Genomic DNA, 27,800 nt, shown 5'->3' on the forward strand with positions numbered 1-27,800 from the left:
GAGCGGGTGGACGACGCATGCGCGGGCGGCGCGGTCTTAAGGGCGGCCGCGGCCCGGGGCCGCCCAGTCGGCCTGTCAGCCGGCTTCGGGGTGCGCTCCTACGCCTGCGCGGCGGCGGCGCTGAACGCGATGGCGGCGGAGGAGGAGGTGGACTCGGCGGACACCGCGGGAGGGTGAGGCTCGTCCGGGAAGAGGGACGGCGGGGTCTAACGGGGATGGGGGGCGCCCCGAGGACGGGTGGCGCTGGCGATGTCTCTCCCGGTCCGTCCGGGGATGACGGACCGCGCCGCCGGGGGCTGCGGGGACCGCGGCCGCTGAGGACGCCCGGCCCGGAGACTCCGCTCGGCATCACCGCGCCGGCCCCGAGCGCGGCGGAGATCGGAGCTCCGCGCCGGCCCCCGGCGACCGCTCCTGGACGCGGGAAGCCGGGTGGCACGGGGTGGGAGGTGGGCATGCGGCCCCAGAGAGCGTCGGACTTCCGGGAAGCTCCGGGCAGGCTGACAGGCAGCTGTCCCGCTGCGCCCGCCCGCGTCACACCTCCCCGGTGCCTGCCCGGTGCGCCCCGGGGACCCGGCGCTGCTAAGCAAGGCGGCCCGAGTCTTCTGGGCGGCAAACTTTGTGGAAGTTGAAGGGCAGAGCGCCTAGCAGGAAGCCCTCGACGTGTTTTGTTTTGTTTTTTGTTTTTGTTTTGAAACGGCGGCGTGTGCCGACCGGGCGAGCTTCCAGTCCTTTTTTGCCTCCTGCCGCCGCTCAGTGCTGGCGTCAGGTGTGAGGCACCACACCCTGCTTTTTTGACAGACTCGTTTTAAGTTATTCCTGCCTGCCTGCCTTTGGTACATGCCATGCCCTCCGTGAGTAGGACAGTAGGTTGTCGCGTTGGTTCTCAGAAGGCCGCCCTTTTCGTATGGACGGGACTTAGACATCTATCTCCCTTACAAACTACTTTGACAGCTCCACTGCAGAGATTTGGAGACCTTTGCTAGGAAAGCAAATACTGGAAAGATGTTAGGGGAGGGGTATTTTGAAATGTTAGAAACCACGTTCTCCTAGTCTTGCTCAAGTGGTAAAAGTTGGGGCTGTGTTTGGTTTGTTGTTGAGCTCACTAGTTACACTGATAGGAAATGCAGACTCCTATCAGATTTGTCAGGACGCTTTTTGGCCCTGAGACCACTAACTTGTGACCTTCGTCTTGATGGTGTGAGGCTCAGGAATCCGAAGCACAACGATGAGAGGGAGTAATTTATGGTTTGGGTGATGGCTGGATAGAGGTCACTGAGGGCAAGACCAGCCACAGCCCCTAGACACAGGTAACCCTCCCTGGTATATTCTTGGCAGGACATTTGAGCAGTGCTGGGTATCTGCACGGAGAGGAACCTCTGAACTGCAGCAATCGAGCAAGCACAGAGAAGGCTAAGCTCCCCCTGGGTGGTCATAACAACCCTAATGTCCATATCTGCCTACTCCCATTTTCATTTGGAGCTGCCTCTACCAAGTGGTAGAGCTAGTTGGGAACCTACGCCTTCAGGTTGCCTGCATTTAGTTTTAAGACATTTTCCTTACCTTTCTGCTGCTTCTCGACTGGATTGGGATTGGTGGGATATACTTGCCTACTGCTCTGAGTCAAGTTCTTCAAGACCTTCCGGCTTAGACTATGCCGTAATTTGGCTGTGATCTGAGTGTCCCCGGAGTTCAGATTTAGCCCTCATTGTGAGGAATTAGCAAGTGGGGCTTTAATCTGATGGTAGTACCTAAAGGCAAGGCTTTGGGAAAGTGATGAGGGTAAGACAGTCGGTAGAATGGAGTCCTTGTGGTCTTAGGAGAGAGGAGGAGAGATCAGTGTGTGTACCAAGTGTGTCTCCCCATGTGCCAACACCAGGACAAATCCTTCTATTTGTACCTCAGGAACTATGACCAAAACACCTCGCGTCTTCGTAACTCACTACTTACAAAGATGACATTGATAAAGCAAGCAGATATAGAACAGTCATCTCACAGCCACATAAGTCTCGCCTTTCCCTTTGTGGCTCTAAGTGGAGACAAGTGTGCTGGGAAGCTTTCAAAACCCGGCCCTTTTCAGTTGCAAAACGGTAGAGAAAGCCAAATATAATTAAAAAAAAATAGGGTAGATTCCTGTGACTTGCTGTAACAATGTCCCAGAGAATTAAGTGCTGGTTGAGTTTGGGGGAGAGTCATCACAGAATCACACCGTTGCACACTGGGCCATAAAATAGGTGGCCTGCAGGGCAGGCTAGAGTTGGTATGTACTGGTAGACAATTGCTGAATTTTCAGAAATTTTATAGCACCAGCACCCTGAAGCCAGCCATTGTGAGAGAATTCACACCATGGAAGTCATCAAAGGCTATTAAGTAAGACAGAGCTTCTCCCTTCCTGCCTCAGTTGACTTACCAGCACCCTGCCGGGGTTATGTTAAAGTCTGTGCGTAGCCGGGCGCTTTGGGAAGTCAAGGGTGGGCTTCTTTATCTTACCTCCTAAAGAACTGCTAAGATTTGTACTTCTTGCTGCTACTGCTCTGTAATCCTTGCCCCATGACTTCTTCAAAATCGTGAAATTCTGCAGTGCCAGTACTTATCTGACTTGGGTCTTACACAGACACACACACACTGACCTCAAGACCTCACGTGAGCCCTGTTCCACTAAGCTACATTCCCCAGGCCTCTTGAGTCCTTTTCAATATTCAGTACTATAGTGAAACTCTGACTAGACAGCTAACTCTTAGAACATTTTGTTTACTCTCTTAACTGAGACCAGCAGTTACTTTTATTCCAGTTTATTCTTTTCACTATTTTCTAAATACAGTAATTCCCTAAGAGTTTATTACTATTTTTATTTATGTACAGTTCTGGAACTAGCATGTCTTTGAAGGACTGAGCTCTCACTCTTCTGTGCTGTAGTTTGTGTTTGCTGGCTATTTGTATGCAATTTCAAGTGTAACACGTCCATACATAGCCTATTTGTGTCTCCTTCCTTTAAATGTATAAAGTGCATAGCTCTTCCTCTTACTGTCCTGTTTTTTTGAAGACAGTTTCATCCTTCTGGCTGTCTACACTCATCTATCTATCTATCTATCTATCTACCTACCTACCTACCTACCTACCTACCTACCTATCAGTTATGAATACGGTGTTCTGCCTACATGCATGCTTGCATGCCAGAGCGGGCACCAGATTTCATTATAGATGTTGTGAACCACCATGTGGTTGCTGGGAATTGAAGTCAAGACCTCTGGAAGAGCAGCCAGTGCTCTTAGCCTCTGAGTCATATTAGCAGCCGGCTGTCTACACTCTTACAACTGCTCTCTAAATATCAAACCTGTTCCCTTGTCTCTGGATAACAAACCAGTTATGCAGTCCCCATAGAGTCTGATAACCTGACCTTTGTAGTCCCATGTAGTTCAAAACCTTCATATTCTTCCCTCGGATTTTTGTATGTTTGGTAACATACACTGGGCATAGTCCATTCCAGTAGCTCCTTTTCTACTTCCAAGAGGAACCCTTCTTCTCACACAGTGAGTTATGCTGTACCCTTAGTCCGACTCAAAGCCACTGGGAATCTGTGTGGCTTCCATTCAGCTTTGGAGTTTTGTTCCTTTTCTATACGCTGACCTGGAAAGCTGTATTTTTCATGCTTCCTAACCAGCCACCACCTGCTTTCCTGCCACTCTCCATGGTTTGTTTCACTTCGTTCTCTGTAACCCAGGGTAGATTATTACCTCATTTCTCTAAGGCCTTGGTGTTTTATGCGTCTGTGTGATGCATGCATGTGTATGTGCACGTGTGTATGTGTTGCATGTCTGAGGAGGACATCGGGTGCCTTCACCTGTCACTCTCGGCCTTATTCCTGAGAGACAGGGTCTCTCACTGAACCTGAGACTTGCTGCTTTGGCTAGTCTAGCTCCTGGGATCTGTTGGGGTTATAGGCATGCTAGGGTATGTGTGCTCGCAAGGATGCTGGGACCTGAACTTAGGTCCTCGGACTTGTACAGCAGGTGCCTTTACCCGCTGAGTCGTCTCCTCAGCCCCCATGGTATTTCCTTTAAATCCGCTTTTGTTTTCAGAAGACAAGCTCTTACTGTGGCGTTCAACTTCTGAATTTTCTGCCTTTACTTCTCAAAGGCCACGAGCGCACCAGCACACTCGGCTGCATCGTTCTTTGTCTCACCGAAGTCCTGCTTAATAACATTCTTATTTATATATTTCTTTTGTCAGCCCAGAACAAGGCTTTTGTCCTACTCCAATGTTTGGCAGACTCCAAAGGGGCTTTGTAAATGGTAATCTTTAATAATTTTTATTAACCCTTTAACTATTGCAAACTTAACACTGACATGGACACCAAGCTTACAGACCTTGTAGTAAATTATTCATATCTCAGGTGTGTGGCTTATTTGTGTTCCTAAAACATTCAGAAATTGTTGTATGTGAGTACAATAGCAATTAGAACCACACACTTCAATTTTTTCTGGGATGTTGGACACAGGATTCTACTTCTTGAACTCAGATGAACCAATCCCTGCCTCTCTGTCCCTGCACTCTAGAATGTCAGTCACAGATCAGCAAATGCAGATGTCAACCCTGTAACCAAAACAAAGATTATAAAATCAGGGGCGTGCCATGTAATCAAAACAATGCCCAACAATATGTTTCAGGACTCCAAGATGTGACCCATACTATTTTAACACCTACTCTGAAACTTTATGTTGCTTTTTAAGATAACCTTGACTAATTGTTAAATTTTTCGTTAAACTTAATGCACCCCCAATTGTAAGTTATTAAAAAAGTGTAAAGATAATTCTATTAAAATAATCATTAGATTTGAGACCATCATTCTCTGATGGATTAGGTTATTATTATTATTATTTTTTTTTTTGGTTTTTCGAGACAGGGTTTCTCTGTGGCTTTGGAGGCTGTCCTGGAACTAACTCTTGTAGACCAGGCTGGCCTCGAACTCACAGAGATCCACCTGCCTCTGCCTCCCAAGTGCTGGGATTAAAGGTGGATTAGGTTATTTTTTAATTGACTTAAAGAAACATTTCTGACTTGCTGAACAGTGAGCATGGGTGTTCACATGGGACTGTGTCAGATGTGTCTGGCTCTTCTCCTGAGCAGTTTGTTCACTGTGTGAGGGGAGGTAGGAAATGGAAATGCCATAGAAAGGGTGTGTGTGTATGCAGGTACTAAACTCTTGGTTTTATAAGACAGGGTATTTCTGTGTACACTGGACTGCTTTCAAAATCTTAATCTTAGTGCTTCAACCTCCTGAGTGTTGGCATTACAGGCCTGAGTCACACCACACAGACCTGAGTCACACCATACACAGACCTGAGTCACACCACACACAGGCCCGAGGCACACCACACAGGCCCAAGTCACACCACACAGCCTTAAAAAGAGTTTAAACTACATGTCAGTGTGTCAGAGAACATGTGCTGTCATGGATATAATGGGCAGTGATAACTTGAGTAGTTTTAGTATCATAGATCTAAAAATGTTATGTTCATCACTTAAGGTGTATCCTCTTTCTCCCTCTTTCACAAGAATGGGATTTTAAAAATGCAGTTCCTAAGAAAGGGGCCTTTGGAAGGTTTTAATTCTTCTTTGAGGAATTATTTCAGAGGAATGTGTACATTACTCTAGGATGTTTATTTGTTAAAGAAAAACAAAGCTTCCTGACTCCTTTAAGATGAATTCTGTGCTTAGATTCAGAGAACAATAGTAAGCGCACTTTCTCCTCTTGATTGCACCAGTAGAGGGATGGATGGAGGCTATTTTAAGCAGAACTGTAACATAATGAAATCCTCTTTACTTATAACCTAATTAGAAATGTTACGTTAAGTGGCCAAAAGACGATGTGGAAATTGGCCAGGCTTCTGTATATTTTCTTCAGGATACTTTGAAACCTCTTTCACCATTTCACAATATTTATAGATTGTGCAATTCGGGTTTAGTAACACTATAGATAGTCAGATGGCTCAGAGAACAAAACAGGAATTACCAGGAACTTAAGTGTGCATGGCATGAGGTACAAGTACATTGTTAGTGATAGTCACAAAAAATTAGGTGGAAAGTTCAGGGGGAAATTTAGGATATTTAAAATCAGCTGGGTTTTTTGTTTTTGGTAAATATGCTCTAGTATGTTAATCACAACTACTTGGCTTTCCTAAGAGTTATCACTTTTAGTGTGGTCTTCTAAAACTTTCCTTAACTAATTTTTTTGTTGTTGTTGTTGTTTCCACTCCAGTGGTTATAGATCTAGATCAAGAATCTTTTAATGATTTTCTTTCTTTCTTTCTTTCTTTCTTTCTTTCTTTCTTTCTTTCTTTCTTTCTTTCTTTCAGTTAGATGCTTCAGGGCTTGTACCTTCTGCTGTACCTACCAACACAGTCATAGTGCTTTTGTAGAAAACCCTTTGGCACGAACTGGCAAGCCTTCCTGGTGTCATACGTGTTTACTTTGGGGAAGTTACAGTGTTTGCAGTGAATGGCATTTCTTTGGATTGCCATTGATGCTGCCATCTCTTCTGAAACCATGCCTAGGCTATGGATAATAATGCTTACTGATTATTGCTTAAATAGGTCAGACATTCTATTTTACAAAGCTGTGCAGAGACGGCTGTCCTGTTTACTGCTTTCCAGCTGAACCGTGAGGATGTTTGTCTTGAGTCTGTGACCTCAGAAGAGTGACTCTGAGTCTGAAAGCCTTAGATCCAGTGTCCACATGCTAAGCAGGGAACGCCAGACAGCTAAGTGACCTCAGAGACTCAGGAGAAAGGCATGGTCTCTTTGGAGATGTGACTAAGTTACTCTGCAGACACAAGAGAGGACTGGCCAGGGAGTAGCAGAGCTAGCAAGAAAGCAGTGAGGACTTCTGAACAAGAGACTGACTGAAGGGAAGACGGTCAGACCACAGCTTTTCACTCTTTGCAGGTATTCCTTGGGGTCTGCTGTGTGTGTGGTACTTGGTCTTACAGGCACAGAGTAGAAGTCTGCTTCTGTAAAAAAAAAAAAAAAATCTTGCCAGTAATCTGAGTAAAGCAAACCTGGACAGAGGCACTGTTGGGCTTAGGGGAACATGCTGTCCTCACAGTTTTATATTAGGAATGAAAATACATGTTTTTTTCCACTTCAAATATACTATAGAAAAAGCTCGTTTTTTTCTGGCCTTGTGCTGATGAAAAAGGTAGCTATGAAAATATTAAGAGAATTGGTGCCCCTTAATTTTTAATGTAACCCACTAGGCTTGCAAACACTAAATTGAACTAGCCATTAGGAGTCAAAATTCATAGATAGTTCTAGCCTTTGAAGACTCCTTTGTGGGCCAGATGAGGTGGTTTATACCTCCAATTCTAGCACCAGGGAGGTAGAGGCAAGTGAATCAAAAATTCAAGGCCATTTTCAGCTGCTTAGCAATATAGGCTTGGGCTGCCCGAGAACCCATCTCACAAAGGAAAGAGTTGCTTTTTGAAGTGGGAGTCAGTGCAGGAACACCTATGCCTGTACTAATTTTTTGGTGTTTCTTTTGCTTTTTGTTCTTAATGACTGAAGCAAATAATTGCATTTGTGCTTTGTCCCAACTCACCTATACCATTTGAAGCAATAATAGATTATATTCGATGTTTTTTTGTATCAATCTCTGTCTCTGACAAAGAACTATGCTACAATCAGAAGAATGTTTGTTTAAGAAAAGTTATAAGATTCGGTTATACATAGCTTCTTGTTCATATCAAATAGAGACAGGATGCAGGCATAAAGGAGGATGAGAGAGCTTCAGTTTAATGACATTTTAAAAGAGCAAAAACCCATTACCCTCCATGTTGAAAATTTTAAAATTGCTAATAAGTTAAAAAAACAAGGCTAGCCGGGCAGTGGTGGCGCACGCCTTTAAGCCCAGCACTCGGGAGGCAGAGGCAGGCGGATCTCTGTGAGTTCGAGGCTGGGCTGGACCGACAGCCTCCAAAACAATACAGAGAAACCCTGTCTCGTAAAACAAAAAACAAAACAAAAACAAAAACAAAAAAAACCCCAAGGCTGACGCCTAATCTTTCCCTGGTTAGTTTGCAGATAGACAGCATACTCATCAGTGGACTAGTGGTAACACCTTCTTAGGTTATACCTCAACAGTTGGTCAGTGCAGCACTTGTGAGGGGTGTCCACAGGTCTTCTGGTCTTGACTGTCTTGTCAGTGCACAAGTGTGAAACTGGCATTTTAATGTAGGCCATTATATGTCTAACGATGTGGCTTATGAAAAGCTGACCAAGATGTATCTGCTAATATTCTTGTCTTGATTCTTTCTATTTTTGTAGACACGCACACAGAGAGAGAGAGAGAGAGAGAGAGAGAGAGAGAGAGAGAGAGAGAGAGAGAGAGAGAGAGAGAGACGGGGGGGGGGGGAAGCACTACTGAACCTACTAGGAAATTTTGTCTAAAGACTGAGACAAGAAAGTTAGCTGTAAATATAAAGGGACAGACAAGCTTATATTGAGAGTGTAGCTGTTAGGTCATTGTCCTGCCCTCCAGTCGCCTTATGTGTTCCATGCTGATGTCTCTTCCCTGGATTTCTTCTTTGTGTCAGCTTTCAGTTATGTCTTGTTTTGACGTTTCAGGCCCTTGCCCTCACATTCCTTGTTGCTGTAGAACCTGAGGGGCACCGAGTGCTGGTTGTCTATAGAAAGCCCATCTGCCTTTCTTGATTGCAGCCTCCAGTCCCTGTCACATTCCCAAGGGCTCACATGACCCCGCTGGCGTATTTAGCGCTGGGTGCTAAGGTCAGCTTTGAGGCAGAGTCAGCTTTTGGTGTGTTCACCGTGCATAGGCAGACGAGCATTAGAACAGACTCACTGACTACAGTAACCACGTCTCTGCACCCTAGGAGTGATGTTTCTGGAAAAGCCAGGGATTCAGACCAACGGAAGAGCCGGGTGGACCGTAGAGACACGCAGTACTGTGGAGTTTTGAGAGAGATGAGGCAAAGCAAGAGCCAAGCTGGGAAGGAGCAGACCTGACAGACCAAGGAGTGTAGAACAGCCAATCCCTCAGGCATTTTGAGGGAGGTACTCTGCTGTGGACAACGGGCACTTGGGGGTCTTTCAGAACTGAACGCAAAGTTCTGCGTTTGTTACTAGCTGTGTATGCGCTACCCTGGTGTTAACTGAACGTCAGTTTTTACATCTGTGGACTGGGTCTAATTTGGACTAAGACGACTCTAAATTGTAAGTGACCTAGTCATTCGAACACTAGTTACTGAGTTCCTGTCATATAGAAATTCTCTTATAGGAAAAGGAAATGTTGTAGGGAGCATCTATGAAGTTTAGAAAAAGCTAGAGACTGAATCACCCCTTCCAAACACAGCCTAATCCTCTGCTCACACTGCTGTGTTTCTCTTGCTGCTTGTTTTAGTCAAAGCCAGCGCCTCCGCTTCTGTATTTCATTAGTATCCCTGTTTGCATGTCGGGTGTGTGTTTCAGTCTTAAGCATCCTTTGGCTAAATCTTCACGTCTTTGTCCTTCCTGCCAGTGCTTTGGTTCAGGCCCTTAGCTTTCATCTGGAATCGACCCCTTTTCAGATTCGTTATCTTTCACCCGGAATGTCTCACTGCCATCACAGAATCCTTGCCCACTGTAGATGGCTGCTAAACTCTGCAGTGAGGTTTTGCCTGCTGCCAGGCCTGAAGGTGAAGGTTCCCCCACCTCGTCGTTGGCTCCTAGCAAGTGTCAGTTACAGCTCCCCTCCACCTCCCCTCCACCTCCCCTCCATCTCCCCTCCCTGTCTTCTCAGCCCTGGGTCCCTTGTTCGGGTTCCACCGCCCCAGACAGGTGCTGCTTTTTCTTCTTGTCTGCTGTTTATTGGAGCCAAGGCTGCTCTGTCCATCAACAGTTAACCAGCTGCTCTAGGCAGGCTGAGCACAGCCCGTTCGCTCTTTGCGCTTTCTCATGATATCTGAAGCTTTTCCTTTTTGTGTTTTTTAAATGAGAATCGTAAGCAGTTTTCTTTTCACCGTACGCCTGCTGTTGAGGCAAGGCAGCCCCGTTCACACGTAGACTGGCATTTTGGGTTTCTAGCCTGTTAGGAGACTGTCTTGCTTTGGGAGTGGCGCCCACATCTTCCTCCCTCCCTCCCTCCCTTCTTTCCTTTCTTTAGCCTTTCTGTAATTATGGGGATTTGACTATGCTGAAAGGTAAGGTGGACTTGGTTACATCCCTGTGGGTGCCCAGTACCTGTCCCATCGACTTGTGCCTCCTGTACTTGCCCCACACAGGTGGTGGGGCTCCTGAGGCTTTGTTTTTCAGGATGCTGTAGCTGAGAGTTGAGAAAAGCATGTCCTCACCTATTTGCATTTTGCTTTTGGTATTCTAGGTCAGGATGGCTAACAGGGTGGCTTCCTACCTGGTGTCCTACGTCTACATCACACCTTAAAGAAGCTGAAGAGAAAATGTTAAAATGTAAGGTTTTCCTCTTGTAAGTTACTTAACTATTTACTGAAATAGCTCTAATATATTGCATTGTTCAGAGCGTGTGCACACTTGCGTGCACGTGCACGCACACACAAAATTAAGAAACAAAAGAATGGCAAATGAAGCTTTAATAAAAGTAATATCCTCAAAACCTCTGAAAGACCTCCCCCCGGCCCCCCGCCCCATATGCCCAGACGGTATAGCTGAGAGCAGATTCTAGTGTCCCAGGGTCTCATTAGTGGAACACAATCCAGACTGAACCTAGCAACTTGGCCCAGACCTGCTAGGAAGTGGTGACAGCCCTTGGGCAAGTGACCCTCTGTTCCAGCCTCCTGTTCTTCAGCTATGGAGTGAGGGGTGGGGTGCTCTCTGCATTGCCTTTGACTCTACCATCTTTACATCCGCGTTTGTGTTGCCCTGGAGTCCTGTCTGTTTTTCTTCTGAGCTCTCAAATTGATCCAGACTTCTAGTATCTACTGTATAGTTTTGTTCTGATGATAGAATCTACAGGAGTGGGTAAAGTAAGGTCTTCCTCTTGTGGTTGTCTGTCTCTGCTGATGTCCGTCTATCGTCTGTCTCTGCTGATGTCTGTCTCTGCTGATGTCTGTCTCTGCTGATGTCTGTCTATTGTCTGTCTCTGCTGATGTCCGTCTATCGTCTGTCTCTGCTGATGTCTGTCTCTGCTGATGTCCGCCTATCGTCTGTCTCTGCTGATGTCTGTCTCTGCTGATGTCCGCCTATCGTCTGTCTCTGCTGATGTCTGTCTCTGCTGATGTCTGTCTATTGTCTGTCTCTGCTGATGTCCGTCTATCGTCTGTCTCTGCTGATGTCTGTCTCTGCTGATGTCTGTCTCTGCTGATGTCTGTCTCTGCTGATGTCCGTCTATCGTCTGTCTCTGCTGATGTCTGTCTCTGCTGATGTCCGTCTATTGTCTGTCTCTGCTGATGTCTGTCTCTGCTGATGTCCGTCTATTGTCTGTCTCTGCTGATGTCTGTCTATTGTCTGTCTCTGCTGATGTCTGTCTATTGTCTGTCTCTGCTGATGTCCGTCTATTGTCTGTCTCTGCTGATGTCCATCTATCGTCTGTCTCTGCTGATGTCTGTCTATAGTCTGTCTCTGCTGATGTCCGTCTATTGTCTGTCTCTGCTGATGTCTGTCTACATCCGCTCTTCACCCTCTTTAGCATCGATGATTGTCTTGTTTGTGCATCGGGCAATTGCAGAGTAAGTGGCCATAGCTGGTTACATTCTTAGGAGTGGTAGTTAGTCCTGTTATGTGGGTTTTAACACAATGGATTTCTGTTCCATATACCTGAATGATGTTGCTCTACACAGAATCTAGCAGGATTTTTCATTGTGTTTTACCAAGATAAACTTTTTTTTTTTTTCCAAGACAAGGTTTCTTTGTGTAGCCCTGGCTGTCCTGGAACTCAAATTCCCAGAGCTCCACCTACCTCTGCCTCCCAAGTGCTAGCATTGGGTGTGTGCCACTATCAGCCAGTGGTGCTAGATTCTAGATTCCCAACGTGTGTGTGTGTGCGTGTGTGTGTGTGTGTGTGTGTGTGTGTGTGTGTGTGTGTCTAAGAATTGGCCCTGCTCTGATGTCAAACATGAATGTAAGTGAACACCGGGATGAGCCTCTACTAAACATTAAAAGTAATCCTTATTGGAACTCTCAAGCCTGTCTTAAAAGCTGAAGAGGTCTGGCTTGTTTCGAACCCTGATCGGCCCCTCTTCTAAGTGAGGGAGCCCCTTCCCAGTTAAGACAGGGCGTCTGTCACGTCCCTCAGTGCTCGCTGCCTTTCTCTTTGCTGCCGCCATGAGTACAGAACCTAAAGTTAGTTCTTTGTCTAAGGGAAGGAACATGTGACTATCCATATTTCGTCTGTCATACATATGCACAGATGTTTAAGGACATTCCTGGAGTGTAGCTATTCAGTTGACAGTTTAGTATCAATCAGCTTTAGTTTTATCTTTGGCCAGCTTGAGGGGTTTAAACTATCTAGTTTTATGTAATTTTGAACACGAGGGTATTTTCATTTTCTGGGTGGTCGCTTGCACTCGGGGTGCCTCGTGATGAAGTTCTTGCCATGCCCTGTGGTCCCCTTTTCTACTAAGCTTTTTTTTTTTTTTTTTTTTTGGTTTTACGAGACAGGGTTTCTCTGTATTGTTTTGGAGGCTGTCGGTCACAGAGATCCGCCTGCCTCTGCTTCCTGAGTGCTGGGATTAAAGGCGTGAGCCACCAACGCCTGGCCCTCTACTAAGCTTTAAATGGCCGAGCTCACCAGATATGTGTTTAGTGGAGATATGGTTACTCCTTCCCCAAGTTACCAATGACGTTCTGTGGTCCTTTCAAGTTTGACTTCAGTCTCAAATACTGACCTCTCGAGTGCTCTGCAAATTCAAGATGGTATTCTGTTGTTAGTGTCTGCAAAGCTAGGGACCTTAAAGTAAGGGTTAAAGGCCACTAGGCTCTCCTCCAGTTCTCGGCGTGTAGTGCCCTCATATGCTAGAGTGGAGAGAAGTCGGGAGGTCACATATACTCTGGTTATAAAACATGGTCATACGACCTGCCTGGCTGGCTGTGCATTGAGTTTGCCCTGAGAGTACTTGGAAGCAGCGAGACTGAGCGGAGTGCTGTCTGTTTCCACCAGGTGTCCCCTGCACGTACAAGAAAGAGCCTGTCCGCATATCCAATGGAAACAGGATATGGACGCTGATGTTCTCTCACAACCTCTCCAGTAAGACGCCACTCGTCCTCCTCCATGGTTTTGGAGGGGGCCTTGGACTTTGGGCCCTGAATTTTGAAGATCTGAGCACCGACAGGCCCGTCTATGCCTTTGACCTGCTGGGCTTTGGAAGAAGTAGTAGACCCAGGTTTGACAGCGACGCAGAGGAAGTGGAAAACCAGTTTGTGGAGTCCATTGAGGAGTGGAGATGTGCCCTGGGGCTGGACAAAATGATCCTGCTTGGACACAACCTGGGAGGGTTCCTGGCTGCTGCCTACTCACTGAAATACCCGTCAAGGTAAGTGTCAGCAGCAGAGGGGTGTTAGCCTCCGGTTCCCAGTCTCGGTAGTTACTATTGCCGTACAGGAGACGCATTCTCTTAAAATGCCAGATAGACGACCACAACCGGTAACCGACTTTGTAGCAAAGAGAACAATACCAGATTGCACTGATAAGCTTGACAAAGGACATTGTGTTTTTTATTCATAGTTATATAAAATCTAATCTCTAACCTCTTTGGAGACAGGGTCTCACTGTGTAGCTCTGACTGGCCTGGAATTCACTGTGTGGACCAAGATGGCCACCAATTCAGAGATCTACCTGCCTCTTTGTCCCTAGTGCTACAATTAAAGACATGCACCAAAATGCCTGGCCTAATGTGTAACTGACTTTAAGCCATCAGTAAAAATACCATGGTGTTACTGCTTATTTTTACTATAGCAATTAAAACTTTGGATCCAGCAGGCTTTTCTAGACTTTTTGCCAAAGTCTAGTAGAGTACAGTAGAGTATAGAATTACAGAGGTCATGGACATTGAGGCCATTGAGGCTTGTGGGGAGGCACGGGATGGTCATTCTCAGAGTGTCTGCACCGTCCACGGGGTCACTCTGTCTCAGGCATGTGGTCTGCACAGTATTGGGCGTGTGGGGCCATACGCTGTGTTTGCCTCTGCCACAGTTCCTCTTCTCCACAGATTTGGTGTGCCAACTTCTGGTAGATTCGAAGTGCTTTACATGCTTGACAGAGATAGTCTTGTCACTCAGAAGACCTGTTCATTAAAACAGCAACAAAATCTGTCACACTTTCTTTTCTTGGTGGGCATTTTAAGGCCAATTTTTAATTGCATCCTACTCATGGCAACAGAAACTTAATGGTATTTGTGAGAGATAGAGGGAAGGCAGAGCTAAGACAGCTGAGCTGCTTGGGGGTTGACTCCCTGTGCGGGTTATGGCGTCTCTGGAGCTCTGGGACATGAGGCTGGACTGTCACCAAGTTCGACCCTGCAAACCCTAACCCCTTATAGGAAGCTACTGATTGGGAGAACTGGGAAAGCTCATTTGCAGTAGTGAACGCTCTGAAGAAGCAGAGCTTGGCCGAAGCTGAAAAACCATCTGTGGAGAGGATGGCAGCAACTGGTCCCTCATAGCATCAGCTGCACTTCCGACAGTGTGTTAGGAGTGTCTGGGCTGAGCACTGTGGGAGCATGGCAGCAACTGGTCCCTCATAGCATCAGCTGCACTTCCGACAGTGTGTTAGGAGTGTCTGGGCTGAGCACTGTGGGAGCATGGCAGCAACTGGTCCCTCATAGCATCAGCTGCACTTCCGACAGTGTGTTAGGAGTGTCTGGGCTGAGCACTGTGGGAGCCAAACACCACTAAGGTAGTGGTCATAAGTGGAGTGTGTCTAAATTCCTTTTCTTACTATCAGAAGATTGTACTCCACAGGGTTGGACACCCAAGACTTTATCCTTTCTTCCTTCCTTTCTTCCTTTCCTGATTTATTTTATTTTATTTTATTTGAGTCTGGTTTTGTTTTGAGATGGAGTCTCTAATAGCCTTGGCTATCCTGGAATTAGCTGCATAAACCAAGCTAGCCTTGAACTCAGAGATTTGCCTGCCTCTGCTTCCCGAGTACTGGGATCAAAGTTGTGTGCCACCATGCCTGACATAATTGTATTTTTTAAAAAACTCATACTTTTGACTTCATAACATTTGTTAGACCTGGGTGAATTTCAAAATAACCATGATTTCCAGATATCCCATCATGTGACCATCATAAGGAAGTCTCGTAGTGAGTGGAGTTTGGCGTTTGGTGTTTCTAGATGTAGGACTGGGCGCCTCCTTGTCTCCTAGGCTGTTTCTCCTGATCCAGAGTGTCTTATCTGGTGCAGCATCTCTGGTGCGGTCAGGACTCAGCACCAACTAAGCTGGCAGCACCCAGCTGTTCTAAATCTTAGTCTCGATCCGAGCAGCATTTGTGTCTGCCCTCATAAGATTAAAATGAGTCCGACTTTCAGAAGGATGGGGGTAAGGGTATGGGTGAAGGGGAGGGGAAAGAAGTATTCCAGAAGCCACAGAAACTCAGGTATTCAGGTTTTTTTCCTCTCTCTCCACTTTGTTTTGTTCTTTCCTTTGCCTTTTTAGGTGTGACAAATCTTTTTTAAAAAATTTATGTAAATGTAATTTTAAAAATTTTTAAGTAAAATCACGGGGGGGGGTAACGTTTCATTCGGGGGTGCTAAGTGGCCCGGGCCCAGCTGTTTCTATCCATGTCTTATACGCACAGTTTCATTCTTCAGCTCTTTATTTTTGAGGTACAGTTTGAAAAGAGTGAAAACCCCTAGTTTAACGTGTCTACTTAAGAAGGGTTCTTAGAGAAAACAAAGTGGGTTTGTTTTTGTTCAGCTGGTGTAGGGGGGGCATATTTCTAAGTGCCCCTGCCCATCAGCCATTTTGCAGCCTTACTGTGGCAGCGTTCCTGCCAGCTGATAAAAGCTGTGTGCTGTGCCCGTAACTCCTCACGATGACGCCTCGGGTCTTCCATTGAATACTGTTGGCGAACGAAGTGTTCCAATAGTATATTCTGAGATTGGTTGTTTACTGATATTTAGTAACTGTGTGTTTGGGGTGGGGGCATTTTGTTTTAATTCTCTTCTTTAAAATGTCTGAAGAGGCAGCTGAGCTCTGTGTCCACTATAAACTTTGGTGGTTTTGAGTCACAGCGGCATTTCCCCAGATGCTATTAGTCACACCCTACCTAAAGAGATGCTTCAGAGTTCATTGTTGGTGTGTCAGATATATATGCCCGGTTGTGCCGTGCGCAGGAGGGAGGGTGGCTCAGGGCGGTGTGTGCACGGTGCTGTATTGGAATGGCGCTTTAAATACCCACACAGTGGTTCCTCCCCTGGGATGCGTGCTAGGGTGGGGACGTGGACAGTTCTGCGAGAACCCGATCCAGTCTGTGGCCCAATGGAAGTCTAAAGAAATATTTCTTGAGCTAAGATCTAAAAGAGGAGTACTGGGAGGCAGGAGATTATTGTAGTCGATGGGCACGTGTTACCAAGGCCCTTGCCAGCAGGCCCCTGTGCTGTTGAGGAAAGGCCAACAGGCAGAGAGGTTATGGGCTGGCTAATAGATGACTCTGCACTTAGGCACAGCCCCTTGTTCCTTCCCACTTCATCTCGACTCTTTTTGGACTAGTGTGTGATGAGGGGGGCTGCCGCCTGGAGTTCCATTCCTGCATTAAGGTGATGGGTCACAAAGACAGCCGCTTGCTGCCCGAGGAGTCGTGGGCGGTCTTCCCCTCACAGGAGTGAAGCTAGCCAGTGTCGGTGGCCAAGACACCTGCCCTTCCTCTCAACTGTTGAGACGTTGCTATTAGACCCCCTTCCTTCGTGAAGAAACACCTGTGTTGCTGGTGTTTGCTGTGCACCAAGGAAAGGATATGGTAGATGCTTAGCAGGTTGTGTGGTACTATGTGCTGTGGCGCAAAAGTGCGGTCCCCACACCTGAGGGACAGAGGCCACTCTGGGACACACAGTGAGACCTGTCTCAAGAGAGAAGCACATAGACAGGAACTCCCAAGGAGACCCATCCTAGGCCATAGCGGATGCCAGAACTCGTTTCCACTAACAAAGGGTTTTGGACAATGTTATTTCGAGCCACCGCCGCCCTTGCCTGACCACAGGCCTGGGCTGAGCAGCTTCCTGACTCCTCGTAAGAAAAGCTCTTGCTCTTGGCCTGGAGCTGAGGTGCTTTGGTGGCTTCAGGTTCTTCCTTTCTCCCCAGTGGTACAGCGCCAACAGGAAATACCCCAGGCTACCTCCAGTCTGAGAGCGCGCCTTTGTGTATAGTGGATTCTTTCTGGTCATCTTCTTGTTTCAAGGGTGCCCTGTAAATTTCCTGGTGCATTTGAGTTCTGGGACTGATTGTTCTGGTTGTGTTATTCTCGCTGGCAGCTGGCCGAGTCTATGAAAATCAAGTGTGTGATGGGCTCACTTAAACAGAGCACCGTCTCATCCCAGTGGTTAGTATGGATGTGGCCCACTGCTTTGTCCTTAAAGCTGCAAGCTGTCTATGTGACTACCATCGAGAAGAATGCCTTTCTTTCCAAACCCTGATGGCTGTCGTCGTATTCCTGCTCTTCTGGTTCCTTGTTTGTCCTGTAGTTTAATCACACCCTAGCTCTCGAGGAAGATGTCTGATAGGATGACTCAGGTCTGCCATCTTCTCAGGTTCATTCCTTACCCGCCCTATCAGGGTGGGGCCGGTGTAGTGGCTCAGGTCTGTGATCTTAGCTCTCAGGAGGCAGAGAGGCAGGAGGAACACTACAAATGTGAGGCTGGTCCAGCTACATGGTGTCTTCAAAAGATAATAAATAAAAATTTAGAAGTCCTCCAGTGTACCCTCTGTGGAATAGATTTTGCTATGATAGCTTCCCTTACTTGATTCTTACCATGGTAGCCACCAAGTGCAATACTTTGTGTGGTCTGTTGTATTGAAAAGGCTTACGGTGAAAAACAAAGACATTATTTTGTGAGGTCTTTTACATGTAGCTAAAGTGGATGCAATCTAACTACATTTCTGATGTTGGAGGCTTTAAATTTTTATTTTTAAGCATTAGTTGCTGTAAGTGTTCTAAAGTGTGTGTGTGTGTGTGTGTGTGTCTGAATGCTCATGCTTGTTGTATTTTTCAATTTCAAGTAATGCATTTAAAAAAATAAACAACATTGGCTTCTGGCCCTCTGCAATAACTTCTGAAGTTTTATCATAACGAACAGCAGTTACGTGCCATCTTGGGGACCACAACATCCATACTAGACTAAGATGTCACCATAGAACATTTGGATATTGTTACTAAGGACCAAGACCAGACATGCAAATGTTTACCAAGCATCTGCCACTTTTGCCACGCTGAGGACAGGCTTGAACAATCCTGGGTCAGTTTACTGCTTTTCAAAAACAAACAAAAAAGGCTCTTCACCCTGGTTTGTATACTTTACAAAATGTATTAGGCCAACATTTTCCAGGCGATGATATTTTGAAAAGTATATTAAGCAAGGCAAACAAAAACAACCGTCACTTACATAGAGCAAGAAGAGACTCCCCACAAGCACAATGGGTGTCTAAATAAAGAACTCATCTCTTTGTTTGGGAGCTATGTCAGTAGTGAGTATTGCTAGCTTCTTCCTCCCACTGTGTTGGCTGTTTCCAGAAAGGTTGCATTCCATTAAGTCTACTCCTGCTGCTGCATGTCTCTCCCACTATCTCAGTTTAAAGGACTCTGCCATTTTGTTTTCAGAAAAAAAAGTACTTCTGCTCTTTTTCTCGTATACTATTAAAAATATTTTTTAAACTTTTAGGCTTGAAAACACACTAAGTGTGCACAACTGTTGTGTGACACACGGCTCCCTCCAAATCCATAGTTCTGATCTACAAATGGTCTCAGGGCTGTACAGTTTGGAAGACCGTGTTTGAGTGGACTGAGGGTTGGTAAAGTAAAGCGTATGTTCTGTTGCTGTGGATACTTCAGGAATGAAAGCCTGCCCAGTGAGGAGTTGTCCTCTGTGAGCACACTAGAGAGAGGAGTGAGGCTCACTCCTGCGTTCACAACCATTGCATGCCGGTGTGTGCCCACTGTGTGTGATGGGAAGTTAGACTGAGTCTTCTCCACCCTAACCCTAACCCTGTTCTGTTTGGGAAAAAATGCCAAGTAAGAACTGTTACTCATCCCTTTATGTGCTGACAAAAATAATAAAGCAGGTTTTTATGTTAGGAATAAAACCATGTGGAGAGTTTGAGCTGCTTTGCCACTGTTCCAGGTGTGCCTGGGGAGGCTGTCAGAGACACCGACATCTCATTCTTGGGCTACCTGGCATTGGGTGACTGCCCTGGTTACAGCTGGAGATGCTCTTGTGTTAGGGTGGGGTTGTGCTTCAGTTATAACCTTTATGATGAACAGAAGAAACCACACCTGTCACATGGCGCAATCCACACTTCTGTTTTTTCTTAATCAGGATAAGTTTCAGAAGTCAGGAATCACACCTATTAATGGTGGGATAGGTCTGTTTTGTATGAAATTGAAATGAAAATGTTGCTAGTAAAGAAGTTGTTTTGTTGTAAATGAATTAGGAGGAGGATTGTGGCTAGTACACCATGATGTAGTGGGTGGAGTAGATAGACTTGCTCATTTCACCATGTCCCAAACTAAAATTTTGGTATTTTGTTAGCCTGGGTTATATTATTGTCATGTTTGTGCAGAAATCCTAACTTGTCCTAAAATTTTAGAATTATTGCCCCACAAGAGAATAGCCGTTTCATGGGTGTAGTGTGGATGTCCTGTCGTTTCTGCAGTTTCAGTCTCGAGATGCACAGAGCCACTGGGCTCTTTTAAGTGGTCAGTGATGGGTGTCCCCTGCAGAATGTCCTCTCCTCTTCCTCACTTTCCCCCTCTCCTTCTTTTTTCCTTTTAGGATCACAGTTGTGTAACCTACTTTGGTGTGCTTTTTGCTACCTGAGTTTACATGTAAGCAAAGCTTTCTCTTTACCATAAGCCCCTGAAATCTTTCCAGTCGTAAAAGTGGTCAGCAAAAGTCTGGTTAACAACTAGTCTTCAGTCTACCTTGAGTTTGTTCAGTTAGCACTTTAAAGTTAAAGGGTGAGTTTACCAAATGAACTTAAATCTCTTTTGTTTTGTTTTTCCCTTAACAGGGTTAGTCACCTCATTTTAGTAGAGCCATGGGGTTTCCCTGAGCGACCCGATCTGGCTGATCAAGAGAGACCAATTCCAGTTTGGATCAGAGCCCTGGGAGCAGCATTGACTCCCTTTAACCCCTTGGCTGGCCTCAGGATTGCAGGACCTTTTGGTGAGTATTCATGTCCTGGGAAAGAACAGGTTTATGGATGAACAGTAGAAGAGCCTGCTTCCTCCACGTGAGATAGGACAGTGCTGTATCCCATTAAAGCCATCATCAGCTCCAAGTACCTACCTAACATCATGGAGCAGAGCAGCACAGTATGCTGTAGAGCCCTTGTATATGTCTGGTCAAGATGGTCACTATCACTTCCTGTTATCACAAGAGAGTCTGGTCCCACACATCAGCTCAGGAAACCATCAAAATTCAAAATGTGATTGTAACTGAATGCCTGTTGCTCCTCTTCTGCCCTAAGTTGAGGCATCATAAATAGGGGACTATCTGTGTTTACTGATCATCACTGTTAGTTAAAGCCATGAGTAAATCAGACCTCCTGTTTTTTCCTGGTTCTCCCTTACTAAGTGCCAGGCTGAATAATAAGATGAAGCCAACCACTTTCCTTGAGAGGGAGCTGTGATATTGTAAAACATTACGAGTAATTAGCAAAGCAGAGACACAGGGAAATGGTGGGGATAAGGCAGGTCAGTCTCAGCACCTGAAACCCAAGCAGATGCAGTGTCGGATACGGGCAAGAGTGAAGTGTGATGACCTCTGGCGGTCATTTGAGAGTGAGAAGTAAGCAGTCGATCACAACACCTGATTGACGGTGGAGTTGACCAATGTCCCCGTACTCAGATTTCTTCTCTCTTCCTTCATGTCAGTGTGTGAAAGGTAAAACCACCTTTGCACAAACACTTTAGGGACTCCTGATTATTTACTGACTTTGATTGGTGTTTAGACTCTCAGCTCCAATGTCTTAGCTCATAGCTACAGAATTTCCTCTCCTTACTGACTGAGTTGAGGATGGCTGTTGATGTAAGGTTTCTGGCTTGGCAGGGGTCCCACTGCCCTGGAGCCCCAAATAAACACACAGACACTAATTATAAAATTGTTGGCTGATGACTAGGGCTTCTTATTGGCTAGCTCTGTCTTAATCATTAACCCATTTTTATTAATCTAAGTATCTCCATGTGGTCTTATGTTACTGGAGAAAGGTCCGGACCTCTTACTCCTTCCTCCGCTACATAGCAACTGCTCAGTGTCTCCACAGAGAAAAGAGCAATTTCCTGCTTGTCCCTGCTTATATCCTGTTTCTGCCCAGCTACCTCACTTCCTGTCTGCCTGCATAGACCTCCAGATCTCTATGGTTAGCTAGTGGCACACTCCATTCTCTGACCCTCAGACAGGCTTTATTTGTACAAGCAAGGTTTCACCGCAGGAGTGATAAGAGGCCGTAGGGTTAAAGTGGTGAGCATGTCACACTTCTCCAGGGTACAATTTCCCCTCCCATCAGTCTTCAGTCTCTTAAAAACCCTTCCTTCCTGGCTCTCTGGCGCCCTCTGGTCAGCTCCATGGATACTCATGAGATGTGAGCTGACTGCTCTGCGTCACAGACACACAAGTGATGACGACAGGAAGAGGTGAAAAGAACTTCCACGTCTCTAACAAACACTTGGCCAAAGCAGAGGGCAGAGGGCAGGAGCGCACGTCACACACGGGCGGAGGCTGTTCACGTCCTCCACACCAGGAAGCACCCTTTCTAGCGGCCTGCCCCCACCAGCTAGGGCCTGGCTCCTCAGTTCTCCATCGTCTCCCAAAACAGTGCCATCAGCTACACAAGTCTGGAAGCCGAGCCTGTAAGCAGTGTTTCAGGTTCAAACCATAGCAGGCTACGCTAGGCGAGGGGAGGCAAGAGGAGAGCAGGGGAGTGCCAGTTCTCTCTTCCGCTACCGCTTGTGCGAGGGCACGGCCGTGTGACACAGAGAATCATTCTCCAAGTGATGTGAGCCTTCAGAAGTGGCAAAGAGGCGCCAGGCGAAGAAGGAGCATCTTGTCAGAATAGCGAGCGGTGAGCACACAGTGTGCCCAAGGTCTCTGCCCCACAGCACACAGTGTGCCCAAGGTCTCTGCCCCACAGCACACAGTGTGCCCAAGGTCTCTGCCCCACAGCACACAGTGTGCCCAAGGTCTCTGCCCCACAGCACACAGTGTGCCCAAGTCCTCTGCCCCACAGCACACAGTGTGCCCAAGGTCTCTGCCCCACAGCACACAGTGTGCCCAAGGTCTCTGCCCCACAGCACACAGTGTGCCCAAGGTCTCTGCCCCACAGCACACAGTGTGCCCAAGGTCTCTGCCCCACAGCACACAGTGTGCCCAAGGTCTCTGCCCCACAGCACACAGTTCTGTCCCCAAGGATCTCTGCCCCACAGCACACAGTTCTGTCCCCAAGGATCTCTGCTCTTCTTTCTGTTTTCCTTGAGGCCTTGTGACATCAGTGTGACTCGGGAGGGAATACCCGAGTGCCCAGACAGAGTTTATTTTATCATAAAGGAAGAAATTGCATATCTCCTAGTTTGCTTATAACACATTGTTATTGTGTTATTATGGGAGAAAAAGAATACAAGCCAATAATGTGATTGTATGTATATGCTGCTCTCTTCAATGACCTCAGTTAAATTTATTATGCAAAAACAAGTCCTAGGAAATGAACATACTTGGAGCTTCTAAGCACACCTGTAGGTCAGTGTAGAACCCCAAGTCTCCTCTCGTCTGTCCTGGGAAACTTAAGAGTATCTTCAGGATCTATGCTTTTTTCCAGTCTAAAATACATATTTAAAAACATGTACAGATGTGTGTACATAGCACTTACAATATAAATAAACATGACTTTTTATGCTGTAAGTTAACAACTTAGAAGATATATGTTTTTGTTTTCTGTCAAATAGGGTTAAGTCTAGTGCAGCGTTTAAGGCCTGATTTCAAACGGAAGTACTCCTCTATGTTTGAAGATGACACTGTGACAGAGTACATCTACCACTGTAACGTACAGACCCCAAGGTAAGGTTTGTGATTCTAAAGGTTTTTGTTTCTCATGTTTATTAGTTCCTTGAAAAAACTGTACAATCTATTTTGATCATAGCTACCTTTCCCCCAATACCTCCCATAATTACCCCCTTCCCTACTTACCAAAATTTGTGTGTCCCCCCTTTTTTAACCCATCAAATACAGTTGGTGTTGCTCATATATTCTTGGATATGTGACCTTCTACTCGAGGGTGGCTGATCTACTAGGGAACACACCATACAGAAAACTGGGTCTTCCTCCCCCCTTAGCCAATAGCTCCTTAGCCAGAGGTAGAACTTCATGCCCTCCCCCCTTCCAAGCTGGGATTTTTTTCTTGTTTGAGCTTGTGCAGGTCTTATGCGTGCTCTCACAACTGCCGTTAGTTCCACAGCTCCCCTGCTGTGTCTAGAAAATTATGATTCTAAATTTACTGTTCGTGCTTCAAACTTTTCTTTGGCAAATATGTGTTTATTGATAGTTAGATATATTTAAAAGACATATTTCTGCTGCATAATTCTCCGTCTTTTCAAAAAGTGATCATTGTGTAAACATTGTATACTCTGATGGATGTTGTAAATAAGATAGGCTTTCTTCTCCTCAAAGTGTACGGCCCGTCCGAGGACGGCTTAGGTTTCGGAATTTCAAAGACGAGGTCTAGGTTGAGAGAGAAAAGGATTTCACTTCAAGCTTATTTCCCGGACTGAGTGGAAGGCTCCACAGCACAGGTGTCACATTAAACAAGGGAGAGGTTTGCAGAGATCTTCAGAGCCTTGCAGGCACGCGCAAGAGAAAAGGACGGGGCAGCATTTCCAGTCACTTGGCAGTTACCACCCCCTTACTGGGCATCTGCTGATGTCTGCGCATCAGTGCGAGAAGCCTAGCTTCACTGGTGAGGGCTGAGAGGGGAGAGTGAGGTAGCACTCTACTTGCTGACTCAGAGAGGGGAAGGGTACTCAAACAAGTGCAGAGCCGTCAGAAAAAGCAAAGGGAACAAACATACAGGTTTCTGAAACAGGGCTCCTGGGTACCAGCCGCAAGGTAGCAGTAGCACAGTCTGAAGCTGTGGGCACTGGGAGGAGCTCAGGTCCTGTGGTCTGTGGTTTGACAGCCATGTGGTCCCTGCTGGGCGCTTGTAGCCAGCCTGGGATACCAGGCAAGCACAAGGACTCCTAAGCCCAGTTTAAGGCTAACTCCACAGTTCCAGGCTGCATCAGTGACAAATGCTTGAGACCATCCTGGTACGTGCAGGCCAGGGGTGAACACTGTAAGGCCAGGCTGCAGCATGGCCTCATCAGGCAGACCCGGGGCAAGGCCAGGGTGGGTGGGCACCAGCCTCCTCCTGCGCTTTCCCTCCTGCCCTCCCTGTTGGCAGATTAGACCCCAGAACCACCGGTGGGTGGAGCTGAAGCAGCACTGTGTTGGAGTAGGTTAGACCCTCCCTGTGTTGGAGTAGGTTAGACCCTCCGTCAGTGGAGGGGCTGGAGGCTCCTAACCCTGAGAGATCACAGTTTGTGAAGATTCTGCCGTCATGGACTTGCTCAGCACTCTCTAGGGGCTTCTGCTGAGCGCCCATTACTCCCAGCTCCCGTCTCTTAGTTTGAATTGGAAGAAAACTTTGAGTTAGCTACATTATACTACAGCTTTGCTTACCTGAAGCAGTAATGTATGGATTTCCCCTTACATTCTCTAGTAAATTGTTTGAAAGTTTCGATAAACACTTTTCTTAAATGCTGGAAAGTCGATTGTGAGTGTGTTTTAACCGGTGAGACTGCAGTGCAGATTCACCCCAAGACCGTGCGGGCGGCGTGCTTCTCTCTACAGTGGTGAGACAGCCTTCAAAAACATGACGATTCCTTACGGGTGGGCGAAGCGGCCGATGCTTCAGCGGATAGGAGACTTGCACCCTGACATTCCAGTTTCTGTGATCTTTGGTGCCCGATCCTGCATCGATGGCAACTCTGGCACCAGCATCCAGTCACTGCGACCAAAGTCCTACGTGAAGACAATAGTGAGTATGGGACCGGCCTTGTTTTTTGCCCACAGTGAGGTTCTCAGTCTGGGCTCCACTCACAGCCACATTCAGAGACCTAATGTCACAGGGATGGAGGAGGTTTGAGCCACATACGTGTTTATGTCCCAGTAGTGAGTCACCTTTCTAAGGGCCTTCCCAGTCCATAGAGACACTGAGAGACTGGTCCAGGATCAGAGAGGCTCACACCCACCTCACCCCACCCCACCCCCAGAGCAGTATGCACAGTTGGATTGCTTACTGGCTCCTGTATTGGCTCTGGAGTGGAGTTATTAAGATTCGGGGGGTTCTCCTGTTTGTCTCAAAACTTTCTGATGCAGATCTTGGTAGTGTGCGGATGAGTTCCACTCATCTTTTCAAGACTGGGTGGCTCTTGTTTCTGAGCATTGTTGCTTACCCGCTGCTGTGTTTTGCTCACTGGGCGTGCCTGCTCTTCCATTCCCAGGCTATCCTGGGGGCAGGGCATTACGTGTATGCAGATCAGCCAGAAGAGTTCAACCAGAAAGTCAAGGAGATCTGCCACATGGTAGACCAAGCTGCGTGGGGCACCTGCGACTGACGCCATTCTCGAGCAAAGCCCTACAACCACGGGAAGAGTAAGAAGAAAAACTCAAGAGCCAGGCGGTCTCCTGGACTGGACTCTGCACTGTTTCCTGATGACGTCACTTCCACGTTTAAACCAACCAGTGCCTTCTAGAGGAATGGCTTTCCTTTCTCCTACACAAGATTGAAACACACGGAAGTCTTCCAATTTAATAGTAGCCTTAAATAAAGGTTATTTGTCCTTCTGGTGTACTCAAACATTGTGGTTTTTCAGCTGAGACTTTCCTGATTTTTACCTGACTTTGCTAGTTAGCTGCTCTTCATATTTTGGTCTATATGCCAGTTTAACTAAATTACTTCTCGCTGTTGTCTTAAATGCTGTGAAGGTGCACTTTATTTTGTTTGCATGCATTTACCATGTCTAACAACTAACATGGTTGCTCCAAGTATTTTTAAGTAAAAAAAATCAATTTAGGATACTTCACTTTTGAAATGGAGTTTAGACTATTTCATTTTGAAATGGAGTAAAAGGGTAAGTATTGATTAGAAGGATGGGAGTTGATCGCTAGCATTAACTCTTCCGGTTTCCCTGTTTACCGTCTAAGGCTGCAAGGCTGCGTTCAGCACTTTTAGTATGCTGCATGATGACAGACAAGCTGCCACAGCACGGCTCCTTGGAACCCTCTGTGTGTCTTCTAGTTCTAGAGTCTGTGAAATAGTACACACCTACGCAGTCATTCAGGCACTGAGAAGCCTGAACCCAAAGGCTGTCCCCTTTCCTTTCCTTTCCTTTCCTTTCCTTTCCTTTCCTTTCCTTTCCTTTCCTTTCCTTTCCTTTCCTTTCCTTTCCTTTCCTTTCCTTTCCTTTCCTTTCCTTTCCATGGATGCTGTTCTTTTCCAGGAACCAGGGCATGGCAAATGAACAGGTTTCCACGGCTACAGGGCTATAACGACTGTTGTTACCTCCCAGTAAACCAAGTCCTACTGTGTTTCCGTGAACAACTAACTTATATGGTGCTTAAACTGGGTTACATTTTTACCACTAACATTTAAAAATAGGTGGTGCTGTCATGGCTCATGTGTGTTTATTTTTTATTGATTATTATGTTAATCTAATCATTTATATACTTGAATCAAGATTACAAAAAATCTATAATGTTGTTTGAAATGTTTGGCATAAGCTACCATTGAATTTACAACTTTCTCACAGTTTTAAAACGAAGGAAACTTTGAAACTATGAAAAAGCTCCTCCTGGTAGCCAGATGCTGAGAAAGCCTCCTGTACAGAGGAAAAAGAGGGTCGCCCCCAACCTTGTCTGGGAGAAGAGCAGACCACTCAAGTAAAAACTGGGCAGCACAAACCATGTCTTGGTGATTTGGGCTATTGCATTTTCAGTGACTAATTTGGAATTTTTTCTGGAAAATATAAGATTATATCACAGTTAATTAATCGCCAGAAAAATGAGCTGCTGTGTTTTCCACATCCTTACCGGCAGGAGAATGTGTAAATAATACCAAGGCTGGAGAAGCAGTTTCCCAGTGACACTTTATCAGACTTGTTGTTAGATGACATGAGGCCAGAGAGGTGTTTACTAAAAATAGCTTTGTCTTTGCAGTTAGTGTTCTGCATGGCCAAATTCAGACTTGAGAGTGGTTTAAGATCTGGGAGCATTTTTATTTGACACGCCCAGTCTCAATCAGCCTCTGTTAGCTGGAGGAGAGAGTTTCCACCCAAATGTCAAGTGATGCTGCCCTTCCTACAGACGACTGCTTTGCTCTATCGGAAATATCGTGATGCTTCTTAAAACGACTCTTCTTGGTCTATGTGATTTTGTAAAGATCGAAGCAGAGGAGTTTATATTATAATCTGAGAATTCTTGAGAATGTGATGGCTGCTAAATGTTTTTCTTACAAAAGGCCTCTTAACTATATTTTATCTTTACTAAGTTATTTGTACCTTTGCCGTATCTTACCGAAATAAACTCGACAGCGCTGGCA

General features: G+C 46.2%; 1 protein-coding gene across 2 annotated transcripts; it reads left to right on the top strand.

Annotated features, from left to right (window-relative positions):
- On the top strand, window positions 1-27,800 carry Abhd5 (abhydrolase domain containing 5, lysophosphatidic acid acyltransferase). Of its 2 annotated transcripts, XM_005082369.4 has the most exons (7): window positions 1-173; window positions 10,369-10,454; window positions 13,120-13,492; window positions 20,184-20,338; window positions 23,113-23,224; window positions 25,052-25,238; window positions 25,705-27,800. In XM_005082369.4, exons 1-7 carry the CDS (start codon window positions 130-132, stop codon window positions 25,816-25,818), a joined length of 1,071 nt encoding a protein of 356 aa, XP_005082426.1. In that variant the 5' UTR covers window positions 1-129; the 3' UTR covers window positions 25,819-27,800. The 2 variants fall into 2 exon arrangements, with proteins under 2 accessions (XP_005082426.1, XP_021089874.1); XM_021234215.2 differs by lacking the exon at window positions 10,369-10,454 and having other exon boundaries at window positions 66-173.

This window comes from Mesocricetus auratus, unplaced genomic scaffold (genome assembly GCF_017639785.1).
Source record: "Mesocricetus auratus isolate SY011 unplaced genomic scaffold, BCM_Maur_2.0 Super-Scaffold_100691, whole genome shotgun sequence".
NCBI lineage: Eukaryota > Metazoa > Chordata > Mammalia > Rodentia > Cricetidae > Mesocricetus > Mesocricetus auratus.